At 35.6% G+C, this 15,269-nt stretch overlaps 1 protein-coding gene across 1 annotated transcript; it reads right to left on the bottom strand.

The window, feature by feature from the left end:
* Positions 1-7,318: 7,318 nt before the first annotated feature.
* Positions 7,319-8,095, bottom strand: LOC107178412 (amine oxidase [copper-containing] alpha 3, peroxisomal-like). Its single transcript, XM_015533598.2, has one exon. The coding sequence runs from the start codon at positions 8,093-8,095 to the stop codon at positions 7,319-7,321; it is 777 nt and encodes a 258-aa protein (XP_015389084.2).
* Positions 8,096-15,269: the final 7,174 nt, after the last annotated feature.

Genomic DNA, 15,269 nt, shown 5'->3' with positions numbered 1-15,269 from the left:
GAGATACATCACATATAAGTTATCCCAGATTTCAAAGTTGTGTTCCAATAGTTAGCATTATTCCGGCCTTGTGCTCTATCTTGGATTCATGAACATTTACAAGATTAAACCAGGACCTTGTTAGAAACGACACCATTTCTTATGTTCACTTAGGTGAAGTTTCAAATCATGTCTTTAGCTACTATAAGACTTGAACTTCATTAAGAATAAATACTCAACCTCAACCTCGTAGCTATTTGCACCGAATATCTCGAATATGATTATTTATTACTCGGTGCCAATCCAGTCACATAACAACAACTTGTTATTACCCATTTAACTATGGAGTAGCGGTATAACTACTACATAGTTGGGTTACCGTCGTTGGTGACTTTATTGTGTAAAGATTTCAATCTCATTCCAAAAGATGTATCCTTAACTAAGTCTTTTAAAAGACCTTTTGTTAAAGGATCTGCTAGGTTCTTATTAGTCCTAACATAAACAATATTAATAACACCATTTGCTATTAATTGTTTCACATATTCATGTCTCAAGCTAATATGTCTAGACTTTCCATTATATACTTTATTATAAGCTCTAGACAATGTAGCTTCACTGTCGCAGTACAAAGAAATAGATGGCATCGGCTGTGGCCACAACATTATATCAAACAATAAATTTCTCAGCCATTCTGCTTCTTTGCCTGCAGCCGCAAGTGCTATAAACTCACTTTCCATTGTTGAATGAGTTATGCACGTTTGTTTCTTTGAAGCCCAAGAAACCGCTCCTCCAGCAATTGTAAAAATCCAACCAGAAGTGGATTTATTATCTTTTGTATTGGTTACCCAACTAGCATATGAATATCCTTTCAATACTTCAGGATAATCATTATAAAACAAACCCAAATTAATGGTCCTTTTAAGATAACCAAGTATCCTACCAATTGCTTTCTAGTGTTCAACACTAGGGTTACTCGTGAATCTTGACATTTTGCAAACTGCAAATGCTATATCAGGCCTCGTACAATGCATAGCATACATCAAGCTACCAATAGCACTAGCATATTCTAGTTGTGCTACTACTCGGCCTGAATTTTCTAGTAATTTAATACTAGAATCATATGGGGTATTAGCTTCTTTAAATTTCAAATAATTGAATTTAAGAAGCACTTTCTCTATATAATGAGATTGACACAACGAGTAACCCCCACTATGTTTATTCACTTTGACACCTAAGATAGTATCTACTTCACCAAGATCTTTCATCTTAAATTGTGAAGTTAAATACTTCTTTGTATCATCTACTCCTTGCATATTTATTCCAAAGATAAGCAAGTCATCAACATACACGCATATAATCACACCAAAGTCATTCGTAAATTTAAAATATATACATTTATCAGCATTATTATGCTTAAAACCATGTGATAAAATTACCGAATCAAACTTCTCATGCCATTGTTTTGGTGCTTGCTTTAAGCCATAAAGAGATTTGACTAACTTGCATACATTTTTCTCATTTCCAGGCAAAATAAATCCCTCAGGTTGTTTCATATAGATTTCTTCATCAAGATCACCATTAAGAAAAGCTGTTTTAACATCCATTTGATACACATACAAATTGTTCAATGAAGCAATTGCAAATAGCACTCTTATAGAAGTTAACCTAGCTACCGGAGCATATGTATCGAAATAATCAATACCATTTCTTTGCTTAAACCCTTTGGCTACTAATCTAGCTTTAAAAGTTTGCAAAGAACCATCACTATTGTACTTTCTTCTAAATACCCATTTGCTGCTAATTGGTTTAGATCCTGGAGGAAGATCAACCAAGACCCATGTTTGATTCGACATAATTGAATCCATTTCATCATTTACCGCCTCTTTCCAAAAAGAAGCGTCTCTAGAAGACATAGCCTCGCTAAATGTCTTTGGATCTTTTTCAATATTTAACAACAATGGTACTTTGTTAAGTACATTCTTTCTATCCCCTTCAACCAAGAAGAGTAATGCTTGTGATGAAATAAAATCCGGAGCTAAACTCTTTTCTTTCTTTTCACGTTGACTCCTCCTTGGTTCGAAAGATGTCATAGACTCTTTCCTTTTATTATTATTAGTGGAGGTACTAGGAGTATTAACACATGGTTGATCAATACTTGATTCTAATTCAATATTATAATCATGTTGAAATTTATTCTCTATAAATTCAACATCTCTAGATTCTACAATTACATTAGAATCTAAATCTAACAACCTATAAGTCTTGGAATTTTCAGCATATCCTACGAAAACACTTTTTATACCTCTAGCACTCAACTTTGATGACTTAGGGTCATGTATTTTATAAAAAGCTAAACAACCCCAGACTCTTAAATACATCAAGTTTGGTTTTCTTCCTTTCCAAATTTCATAAGGAGATATATGTGTTTTCAAAGATGTAATTCTGTTATGAATATGACATGCAGTGAGTAATGCTTCCCCCCACAAATTATTAGGTAGTTATGCATTAAGGATCATAGAATTTATCATATCCGTGAAAATCCTATTCTTCCTTTCAGCCAAACCATTTTGTTGATGAGTAAATGGAGCTATTCTTTGGTGAATAATTCCAAATTCTTCACAATAATTATTAAATTCAATTGAGAAATATTCACCACTTCTATCACTACGAACCATTTTGATTTTCTTATCTTTTTGGTTCTCAACTTCAGCTTTGAAAATTTTAAATTTATCAAAAGCTTCATTTTTTGTTCTAAGTAAATACACATAAGTGTATCTAGAACAATCATCAATAAACGTGATAAAGTACCTCTTACCTCCTCTTGTTAACATGCCATTATACTCACAAATATCGATATGTATTAAATCCAATATTTGAGTATTTCGTTCAGCTTTAGGAAAAGGTTTCTTAGTTAATTTAGCTTGGATGCAGATTTCACACTTATGACCTTTAACATCATTGCAATTAATCAAACCATGCTTAGACATGTATTTCAAAGATCTAAAGTTCAAATGTGCTAATCTAGCATGCCAAACATCACAAGACTCAACAATATAAGCTAAGTTGATATTATTATTATTATTAATGCTGAGTTTGTACATTCCATCACAAGAATACCCTTTCCCAACAAATAATCCATTCTTTGAGATAATACAAGTATTACTCTCAAGCACAATCTTAAGCCCCATGCTTACACATACAACTAGCAGAAATAAGATTCTTCCTAACGGAAGGTACATGAAAGACATTATACAATGTGACTTTCTTTCTAGAAGTGAAGTTGATCTCAACAACTCCTTTCCTTGTTACTATGGCTGCATTATTATTCCCCATGAGAACCATTTGTCCTTCTGTTTCTACTTTGTATGATAAGAAAATTTTTTTATCATTACAAACATGAATTGTTGCACCCGAATCGAGCCACCAATCATAGGACTTAGTTTCAACCATATTGGTTTCGGTAATCATGCCAATTTGCATTTCAGAAACCATAGCACAAATCTCTTCAGATTTGTTTTCAATGACATTAGCTTTATGGGAATTTACTTCTTCCTTTTTCTTCTTGAATCTGCAATCACTTTGGCGATGGCCTTTCTTACCACAAAAGAAACAATTTCCAGAAAACTTTTGTGTGCTGGATTTTTTGAATTTCTTGTCATTCTTGACCTTAAAATTCTTTGAGAATTTACTAGCTTCAACAACATTAACTTTAGTAGAATCATACTTATTCTTGGATTCGCGAGACCTAGTCTCTTCTTCAATTACCAAGTGTTTTTGCAATTCTTCTAAAGTTGTGTTCTCTTTACTATGAAGAAGTTTCTTTCTATAATCATTCCAACTTTGAGGCAATTTAGCAATAATAGCCCCAACCTAAAATGATTCAGAAATTTCAACTTTTAACTCTCGAAGCTTAGCAACAATAATTTGTAACTCATGTATTTGATCAAGAATGGATTTTGTGTCAACCATAATAAATTCAAAATATTTAGATACAAGAAATTTGTCAGTACCTTCTTTCTCTGTTTTGTATTTGTATTCAAGAGCATTCCAAATTTCCACCGGAGAAGTCATAGAATTGTAGAGATCATACAATCTGTCAGAAAGCGTATTGAGTATGTGACCCCTGCACATTAATTCATCATCTTCACGACGTTTCCTTGCAGCCTTAACAACTTCGATATCATCTTCTCTTGGTTCTGGAAATGGCTCCAATTTCGGATCAAGAACATATGCCACTTTAAGAACAGTAAGAAGAAAGAACAATTTTTCCTTCCAACGAGTGAAATTAGTTCCATTAAAACGAACACTAGGATTAAGAAATGACGTTAAACTCTTCTCAGCCTCCATTTAGAACAACAATAAAACCTTAAAGATTGTAGAATGTTAGAGAATAATAAGAATATGGAGGCAAAGAACAAAGAAAATTTCTTCCTTTAAGGTTTTATTTGCCCTCTCCAATCTTGGTTTGCTATAGAGTATTAATGGCAAATTACCCCCAAGATATATCAAATCCTGAATACAATCTCTAGCAAATAAGATTGTATTTCCAGAACATTTATGAAACCTGCAAAATCTGATGATAATCTAATTGTATATGTTTCCTTTATGAAGAAGATGTTAATTCAAAAGAATGCAACCATTCGAAATGGTACTTCTTCAAAAAACCTTTTTTTTGGTTTGAATTTGCAGCGATTAACACTTGAAATTTTCAAGCTTGTCAACCGTTTCTAGTTGACGCCTTTCTGGAAATAAACAGTTAACCGTTTTCTCAATAAACGGTGAGCCGTTTTATTCCAGAATGTCAAATACGTTGCTCTCTGTACATAAACGGTTAACCGTTTTCTTAATAACCGGTGAGCCGTTTTCTCTAGACCATAAAACATGCTCTCTGGGTTTAAACGGTTAGCCGTTTTCTCCATAAACGGTGAGCCGTTTTCTCTAGACCATAAAACATGCTCTCTGGAGTTAAACGGTTAGCCGTTTTCTCCATAAACGGTACGATGTTTTACCCAGAACAGAAAACATGCTCTCTGAACTTAAACGGTTAGCCGTTTTCTCAATAAACGGCAAACCGTTTTCGTCCAGAATATCAAACCAAAAAACTTGAAAGATGTTACAATCTCTCTTACATTCTCTCGGCTGGGCTTCACTCTCTTGGCTTCATTTCACTCGTTGTCATCTGCCGTAATCAATTTGCTGAGTTAATTTGCTTCATTTATTCGAATTTTGGTTGTGGTGGTTATGAATTTGTGAAGATTTAGCTTGCATTTTGTTAATTTTTGTTAACAATATATAAGTGCAAATTAAAGTACCCTTTTATATATATACAGTTCATGAATTGCTGATTTTGAGATGATTATACAAGAAAATATGAGTTGCAACAGGCTTTATGAGTTAGATTATTTTGCTGTGAATTTGTTTAGCTTTATGACTTAGATTCAGCTAGCATTGAGGCAACATTACAACCTCTCTGGATGCAAACGGTTAGCCGTTAGTGTGTAAACGGCTAGCCAATATCGAGTGAAATTGGGGTCTAGGTTCTGGACGAAAACGGCTAACCTCCGCAAAGGATTACAGCAGCCGAGAGAGTGAGACAACTATGAAGAGATAAAGAGAGAAAGACATAGCCAAATCGACGGTGAAAAGGGAGCAACATGAGAGGGCTAAGCGTGAAACTTGTGTGAGGAAAGGAGCAAGGTCAAATGTGTGCGTGAGACTTGTGTGAGGAACTGATTTTGAGTTGAATTTATATTCAACTCAAAATGCACCGTTCGGTGCTATAAGTTGTGATTAATGTTGTGTGAGCATCATTTTCCGAAAGCAAATTAATTGGTAATAAAATAAAGTTGCAGGCTTTTGGCTGATTGAATATTTGTGCCGGATTTTTTCAAGTTCAGGTCCAAGCCTATATTATTGATAATAAGTTAGACTTTTCAAAAGTTCATCCAAATTTAGATAGGCCAAGCTTGGACTGTGCTTAAACCAAAGCCTAAATTTTTTCAATAAATATAAAATAATTTTTAATGAAGTAAAAAATATTTAATTATAGAGTCTAACGTATATTAAAATTTTGAATTCTAATGTTTCAATTAGTATACCAGCTATCCATTTGTAATAAGATTAAAATACCAACTCATTCAGTAAATATTTCTTTTATTGTTACTCGAAATTGGTTGCGCCCGTGAGCTGCTCAGAAACTTAAACTAGTAGAAAATATCGGTCGCTACGGATTGCGTTAAACTTATTCCGTAAGACCGTGAACGTTTGTATATGAAAAATGTTAATAAGACAGAGCACTGAAATAAACAGTGAAAAATCCGAATTGGTTAACACTAGCTCATGTATCACTGATGCATATAATTGCTCATTGTATATTAGAGAATTATTATCCTGTGATGAACATCTATGTTGAGACCAAAAGAGGGGGGGAAAATCAGCATGTAATTAAATAAATAAAGTGACTAGGATATAAGAAATGTAGAAATTATACACTTAATTTTGATTTAAATTTTAAAATATATACTGTTCTAATTTATAAACAGTGGATAATAAATAAGTGTGTACAAATAGTCAAATTATATAAATAAAAAATCTTAAGAAAAAAAATAGAAAAGAGAGAGAGCGTTATGCTAAAAAGATCGCGGGGCTGATTTATGGCTCCATTATGACTGTATCGAGGTTTTACACCCTCCTTCTGTTTTGCCTTAGTTTTCACTAGGCACATTTATGTATTAAAATGAAAAAAAAAGTAAAAGAAAAAAAATCACCGGTAGGGTTGGTAAAACATGGGTTTGGGTTCGGGTATAACAATGTCGGGACCAAACCTGGATGTAATTTTTAAATACCCAGGCCGAGTTTTAATCCAGGTACCTGGATTTTGTATTTTTTTAATATTATATATGTATCTTTTTTTTTGTAATTTTATAAGTTTCAAATTTATTTCAATAAAATTTATTATGAAAATATAAACTTTAAGTATTTAAAACTTTAGATATGTGTAATAGATGAGTTACATAAATATAAATATTTAAAATAATTTATATTTTATAATTTTTTTTAATAAAATCTAAGTTTCGGACCGAGTCCCAAATTTATCAAGTAATGCCAAAACTAATACCCGACCCACAATACCTGAGTGAGGTACGGGTCCGGACTGGAGTATTTTTACCACCCCTAGAATTCACGGGGCTAGTAAAAATAGGATAAAACAAATTTATATTTTTTTAATTACTTTTAAATTAATTAAGTAAAATTGACACCGATTTTATTTTATTTTATTTCTGTCAGCATCCTATCAAACTTTTTGTCTGAAATATGGCTCATGAGTGAAAATAATTGGTTACCTTATCTGACTTCCGACGATATTGAAACTTGGGCGGTCCGGTTGAACCACCGTAGTCCTCTTCAAGCTCGGCCTGAAAGGAGGCTTCAGCTTTGATTCTCTATATTCAGTCCCGTCACCTTTTGGTACAAGGACCGTAATTCTATCACGAAACTGAATGATCTTCATCTCATCGGGATCAACGGTCATAGTAATTCCCTCGATCGGCCTCATGTCAGCATTCAGTGTCCCATCCAAATAATAACACATCATCTTAACAATCCTCTTATTCTTCCTCTCCTCCCCAAACCACCCCAGAGTAAAACTCCCGCACTCCACCTCTTCGAGCTTAAGCCCTCTCTTGCTAATCGAAGCCACGAACAGCGGGTAAGTGGACGCCAACTTGTTTGCATCCTCTTGTTCTTCCTCAGTAAGCAAAGGGTATCCATAGCCGTTGTAAGTCTTTCTGGACGTAATTTCTTGCAGCGATAAGTCCACGATGATCTCGTGCGTTTGATGGTCTATACGTGCGACAACAAAGGCTTGGCGAGGTGGGTTTGTGGTGGTTTCGTTTCTGAGCCATGAGAGAACTGTTTGTTTGGTTCGTTCTTCTAAGCCTACGTATTGAAAGGTTAAGTTGTGGGTTGATTTGGGGTAAGCCTTTGTGACAATGCTTCGGATTTGAGTGAATTCCGATGGAGTTAAGGAGTCGAGTGGGTGGTACTGGTGGCTGGGAATGAGGAAGGAAATGTGAAGAAGAAGGGCGAAAAGGAAGGTTTTGGAAGTAGCAGCCATTGTTAGTTAACAAATGGTATGGTTTTGTGCATGGCTAACTATTTTAGAAGGAATTTGGATACTGATTTTATTTTATTTTTTAATGATAGAAGCCACGTCATTCATGTATTGATTTTCACGGTTGAAAATAAGTGTGAATCCACCGATAATCACATAGATCAGCTTGGCTATTCTAATTTAACCAAGATTCTCGATTCGAGACTTAGGAATACAGCTGCGTTAAATATTTGTTGGGAGAGTTTTACTATCTTAGTAGTTCTACTCGACTCGAATATGGATTAGTCGAAACCCAATACGGTCTTCGCATATCAAATAGTTTAATACACCAAAAAGAAAATAAGTGTGAATCCATCCCTATATTTAATTACTTATATAATCATATGCAATAATCATTGTAAAAAATTTCTAAAAATTTAACTTAAAAAATTTTCACAGGTTTCCTTATAATTTGAATTTTTATTTGAGCAAATAAAATTATGTGATTGGTAGCTATTAAATAGAAATAAATAAATAAATATTGACTATTCAAAATAGAAATGCATATATGTCAAAAAATTCTTTAAAACTCGGATACTTTAAATTATGACAGGATGTATCCAATTTCTTCCATTGAATCCTTGATGATTTAAATCATAAAAAAAATTTATATACAAGTAAAATCAATGTTATAGGTTTTAAATAAAATAATTAGATAAGAATATTTTCTAGAAAATAACTTAATGAGTCCATTCTGAATTATTAGATTAAACACCAAGCTAAAAAAAAATTATGGTTTCTAAAATTGTGATCAATCACCCGGTTAGCCCTTATATTTTAAATAATTACTCAAAACAATTTTGTTGTTACTTTTTATAGGTGTTGGATTAAAGTTTCAAGGTTTTTCTAGCTATTATAATGTAAAAATTCAAATAAATATAATATGCAACTAATGAAAAATACAGAATAATTAAATAAATTTAAATAAAAATAAAGGTATAATTTAGATATTTTAAATAATTTTTAACAATATGTGGACTAAAAAAATAATTAACTCAAACCTCAAGAGCTAGAGTAGCAATTACCCACTTAATACCAATCAGCGGTTGGTGGTATGTGGGGAAGAAGAGGACGCGTGATTGAAGTAATAATTATCTGTTGACTGATCGAATGCAAATTAATTGGTAATAAAATAAAGTAGCAGCCTAGCAGAGTAGCAGGTTATTGGCTGTTGGAATCTTTCTGCCGGCTGCACTGTCCATAACACTGGACGGATCCAATTATCCAATATAGGATCAGCTTGGGGCCGTGCCCGAGCTGGCTTTTGAAAAAGTTTTTCTACGATTATTAGGAAATATATATTTTATTTATTATTTAAGAGTTTAAATATTTTTGCATTATATAAATATTTTTGTTATTATTAAAAGATTTTAAAAACAAATTCAGTGATAATAAAAAAGACATTTTTGATTGTATTGATAATTAAATTTATTTTACATCTTTTTTAGCACATTAAATACTATTAAAGAATCTTTGACGAAAACAATTGTAATAAGTAAATTTATTATTAAAGTATATTTTAGTTGCAATGTTATATATTTTTATCTAAAATTTTAAACTTGTGTTATATTTAAAATGGAGTATTGATCATGTTCATGCAGTTATACAACTTATAAAGCACGATAAGGCACATAACAAGCTCCCATTTGGAGATTGTGGGGCCCACAGCACAGCTCCCGAAATGCGAACTTTCCACGCTCGCAATTGCGCACCTAATTCAATTTTAAATGTATCTCAACTCAATCAAAATCATGATGTTGAACCTAGACCAGATTTACATACCCAATCAAGAATCTCCAGGATTAGCTGAACTCTCTAATCAAGAACTAAGAATGGTTTAATCAAATCACTCAAACAAATCACCAGAAACAATATGTAAAGAACAACAGATATAAGTGGTTCGGCTGAGAGAGCCTACATCCACTGAAGAACAGAGCAACAGCCTTTTGCCATTAACCAAGAACAAGTTACAAGCTTAGAGACAAAGTTACAAGTGATACGCTACGTGATTTCTGAGTCTCAAAGACTACTTATACTAGTTAGAAGACTCTCAAGAAGATCCCCTGTCAACCAGCTGTAACCTGGGTTTGTTGGCTAACAAACCCAGAATTTTCCCGCCTGTTGTAACTGACCTTTAACAGCTTTTAGGACACGTGTTGAATTCACACTAACAGCAAGCCCCAAAACGACATTCTTTCATGCCGTTCAGAGTAAGTGGAAGCACGTGACATTTACATGCTTCTCTTAAAGCTTTGGCTGACGACCAAAATTTGTCATACAGGCTTGTATCCTTTTCGGCTGACATGTCGTATACCAACATGACCACAAACTGACATGACGATTGATCTTCTGGAAATCAGTTTTAAGCTCATGCTTTAACATTCTCCACCTTGAGCTTGAAACTCTCATGACCTGCTACTCTTCTCTCCCACCATCTGTATTTTAGTTATCACAGATGCCAGCCAAATCCAAACAGAATTTGAATTTAGCTCCTGGAACAGCTTTAGTCAACATATCTGCAACGTTGTCATCTGTATGGATTTTCTGAAGCATCACAGTTGCTTTTGACACTTCCAGCCTGATGAAGTATACCTTAATGTCAATGTGTTTGGTTCTTTCATGGTGAGTTTGGTTCTTGCTTAGACATATAGCACTTTGGCTATCACAATGTACCACCACAGACCTCTGATTGACTCCAAGCTCCTTCAACATACCTTTCAGCCATATTGCCTCTTTTATGGCTTCAGCAGCAGCTGTGTACTCGGCTTCAGTTGTGGACAAAGCCACTACACTCTGTAGCTGTGATTTCCAGTTTATTGTGCAGTTGTTGAATGTGAACAGATACCCAGTTAAAGACCTCCTTCTATCCAGGTCCCCTGTATAATCAGCATCCGCATATCCCACAATTAAACTGTTATCTCTTCTCTGTCCCCCATATATCAGACCATGCCCAGAAGTTCCTCTTAGATACCTGAGTATCCATTTTACAGCCTTCCAATGTTCTTTTCCAGGATTGGACATATACCTACTGACCACACTGACTGCATGTGCTATATCAGGTCTGGTGAGCACCATGGCATACATTAAGTAGCCTACAGCACTTGCATAAGGTATCTTTATCATTTCAGACTTGTCAGTATCAGCTGTTGGGCACTGCTGTTCTGATAATCTGAAGTGAGCTGGTAATGGTGTTTGCACTGGTTTGGCAGTAGTCATGTCAAACTTATCAAGTACTTTCCTGATATATTCCTCCTGTGTAAGAAACAAAGTGTCAGATTTCCAGTCTCTGATCAGCTGCATTCCAAGTATCTTTTTAGCTGATCCCAGATCCTTCATCTTAAATTCACCTTTGAGTTGTTGTTTCAGAAAGTTTATATGTTCCATGCTTTTACTGGCAATGAGCATGTCATCCACATACAGAATCAGATAAACCATATCCCCTGATATTTCTTTGTAATAAACACAGCAGTCTAGATTACACCTTTGAAAACAAAGTTTCATCATAAAGCTGTCAAACCTGAGATACCACTATCTTGGGGACTGCTTGAGGCCATAAAGTGATTTCTTCAGAAGGCATACCCAATCACCACTTGACTGGTCTTCAAAGCCTTCAGGTTGAGACATTACTATTTGTTCTTCAAGCTCACCATGTAAAAATGCAGTCTTAACATCCATCTGTTCAAGATGCATGCTATAAACTGCAACCAGAGCTAGGATCATTCTTATTGAGGTATGTCTAACTACAGGTGAGTAGACTTCTGTGAAATCAATCCCCTCTCTCTGTGTGTAGCCTTTGGCAACTAGCCTAGCTTTATATCTCATGGATTCAACCCCTGGTATACCCTGCTTGACCTTGTAAACCCATTTACAGCCTACTACCCTTTTGTTTTCTGGCCTTTTTACAAGCTTCCAGGTGTTATTTTTGTGTAATGACTCCATTTCATCCTTCATAGCTTTTATCCATTTATCTGCATCCTTTCCTGAAACAGCTTCTCTGTAGGTTTTGGGCTCATCATTGTCTAGTTCATGGGCTGCTGTTAGTGCATATGAAATCAAATCTGCATATGCAAACCTCTTAGGTGTTTTGATAACTCTCTTTTGTCTGTCTCTTGCCAGTTGATAGTCTTGAATATCTGTATGAGTTCCAGAAGCTTCACTGATATCTTCAGCATCTTCTCTCTCCATGTCTTCAGCTTCATCATGGTAGTCCATAGCTGATTTTCCTTTAAACTCCACCTTCAAATGTTGTCCCTGTGAGTCAAGTCCTCCTTTTGGTTTAGCAGGATCCTTTTGGTGTCCTTTCATTAACATCTCTGACTTATTGAAGACTACATCTCGGCTAACTATGCACTTTGGTGGCTTCATTTCAGTGCACCAGAGTTAATAACCTTTGAAACCTTCAGGATAACCCAGGAATACACATTTCAGTGCTCTTGGCTCCAGCTTCCCTTGCTTGACATGTGCATAAGCTGGACAACCAAAAATCTTAAGATTTGAATAATTTGCTGCCCTTCCTGACCACATCTCTACTGGTGTCTTGAAGTTTAGGGCACTGGATAGACTTCTATTCACTAGATAACATGCTGTCATCAAAGTTTCAGCCCACAGTGTTTGAGGAAGCTTTGAATGGATCAGTAAACATCTGACTTTATCCATCAAAGTCCTATTCATTCTTTCTGCTAGCCCATTCTGCTGTGGAGTGTAACTCACTGTTTTGTGTCTTGCTATGCCATTGAGTTTGCAGAAATCATCAAACTGTTTGTTGCAGAATTCAAGCCCATTATCAGTCCTCAGTCTCTTAATCTTCCTACCACTCTGAGTTTCCACCAATGCTTTCCATTGTTTGAACCTGTCGAAGACTTCATCCTCACCTTTCAAGACATAAACCCATACCATCCTCGAGTAATCATCTATAAAAGAGAGAAAGTATTTTGCTCCACCTAGAGAGACAGTCTGTGATGGTCCCCACAGATCTGAATGGATGTAATCTAGGGTCCCTTTTGTGTTATGCACTGCAGTTTTGAAACTAGTTCTTGAGGACTTGCCTAGGACACATACCTCACAGAACTCCAAAGACCCCAACTTATCATCCCCTAAGACTCCCTGTTTTTCTAGAATTTTTAGCCCATTTTCACTGATATGTCCTAACCTTAGATGCCATATGAGAGTTTTATCCAAACCCAGACTTGCTGAGATACTAACATCCCCAGTTACAGCAGTGCCTTGAAGCACATATAAGCCATTTTGCTTATTCCCTTTCATAACTACTATAGACCCTCTAACAACCTTCATTACTCCAGATTCAACCTTAATGGAGCATCCAATTTGATCTAGAGTGCCTAGAGATATTAAATTCCTTTTTAGATCAGGAATATGCCTCACATCTCTTAGCTCCCTAATCATCCCATCAAACATCTTAAATCTAATGGTTCCTAATCCAACAACCTTACACATTGTGTTATTCCCCATCAGAACCTCACCTCCATTAAAAGCATTATAAGTAGTAAAAAGATTTTGATCAGGGCACATGTGATATGAACATCCAGAATCAAGAATCCACTTACTGTTTGTCTGAGTTTCAGAAGCCAAAAGGACACCAGCTGAGTCATAGCCTTCATCTTCTGATGCAATAGCAGCATCACCATTCTTCCCATGCCCTTCATTTCCCTTGTTCTTTCTATCTGGGCAGTCCCTCTTGAAATGCCCTTCCTTGTGACAGTGAAAGCATTTCAGATTTTTATTCTTGGACTTTGACTTGTCTCTTTTCTTCCCTTTGTTGTAATCTTTCTTCTCAGGTCTTCCTCTTGCCATCAGACCTTCCCCAGCTTTTGTTTCTGCCTTCTTTGTGACTTCTTTAGAGCTGAGAGAATCCTTTACATCAGCCATTGATATTGACTGCCTTCCATAAAGCAGTGTATCTACAAAGTGTTCATATGATGGTGGGAGAGATGATAACAAGATTATTACATTGTCTTCATCCTCAAGACTCACATTGATATCTTCAAGATCCAAGATAATTCTGTTAAAGTTATCAATGTGAGTTGCCAGGGAGTTTCCTTCCTCCATTTGCAAAGTATACAGCCTCTTTTTGGTACAAAGTCTTTTGGTTAGAGACTTCTTGGTATATAGATCTTCAAGTTTTTTCCAGAGGCCTGCAACAGTAGTTTGGTCTCCCACTTCCCTGAGAACTCCATCTCCCAGACTCAAGATTAGTGTGCTATGAGCTTTATCTAAAGCATCTCGCATTTCTTCATCATAAAGCTTGTTGGGTTTCTTTTCAGATCTTGGATCACCCAAAGTCTCCTCCAGCCCCTGATGAACCAACAGAGCTCTCATCTTGAGCCGCCATAGATGAAAGTCGTTTTCTCCAGTGAATTTTTCTACCTCAAATTTAGAGGTTCCTATTTCTTGGATCAAAGATCAGAGATATAAGCTCTGATACCAATTTGTTGAACCTAGACCAGATTTACATACCCAATCAAGAATCTCCAGGATTAGCTGAACTCTCTAATCAAGAACTAAGAATGGTTTAATCAAATCACTCAAACAAATCACCAGAAACAATATGTAAAGAACAACAGATATAAGTGGTTCGGCTGAGAGAGCCTACATCCACTGAAGAACAGAGCAACAGCCTTTTGCCATTAACCAAGAACAAGTTACAAGCTTAGAGACAAAGTTACAAGTGATACGCTACGTGATTTCTGAGTCTCAAAGACTACTTATACTAGCTAGAAGACTCTCAAGAAGATCCCCTGTCAACCAGCTGTAACCTGGGTTTGTTGGCTAACAAACCCAGAATTTTCCCGCCTGTTGTAACTGACCTTTAACAGCTTCTAGGACACGTGTTGAATTCACACTAACAGCAAGCCCCAAAACGACATTCTTTCATGCCGTTCAGAGTAAGTGGAAGCACGTGACATTTACGTGCTTCTCTTAAAGCTTTGGCTGACGACCAAAATTTGTCATACAGGCTTGTATCCTTTTCGGCTGACATGTCGTATACCAACATGACCACAAACTGACATGACGGTTGATCTTCTAGAAATCAGTTTTAAGCTCATACTTTAACACATGACTATGTCCCTCGTCTGTAATACTCATATAATACTTCCAACAAAATTGTGACAATGTGAGC

The sequence above is a fragment of the Citrus sinensis genome, chromosome 1 (assembly GCF_022201045.2).
Source record: "Citrus sinensis cultivar Valencia sweet orange chromosome 1, DVS_A1.0, whole genome shotgun sequence".
In the NCBI taxonomy this organism is placed as follows: domain Eukaryota; kingdom Viridiplantae; phylum Streptophyta; class Magnoliopsida; order Sapindales; family Rutaceae; genus Citrus; species Citrus sinensis.
Note: the sequence above shows the minus strand (reverse complement) of the source record. Positions and strands in the feature narration are given on the sequence as shown.

Excerpts from the sequence above, each read along its gene's own strand:
- LOC107178412 (XM_015533598.2), bottom strand. The coding sequence starts at position 8,095 with ATGGCTGCTACTTCCAAAACCTTCCTTTTCGCCCTTCTTCTTCACATT.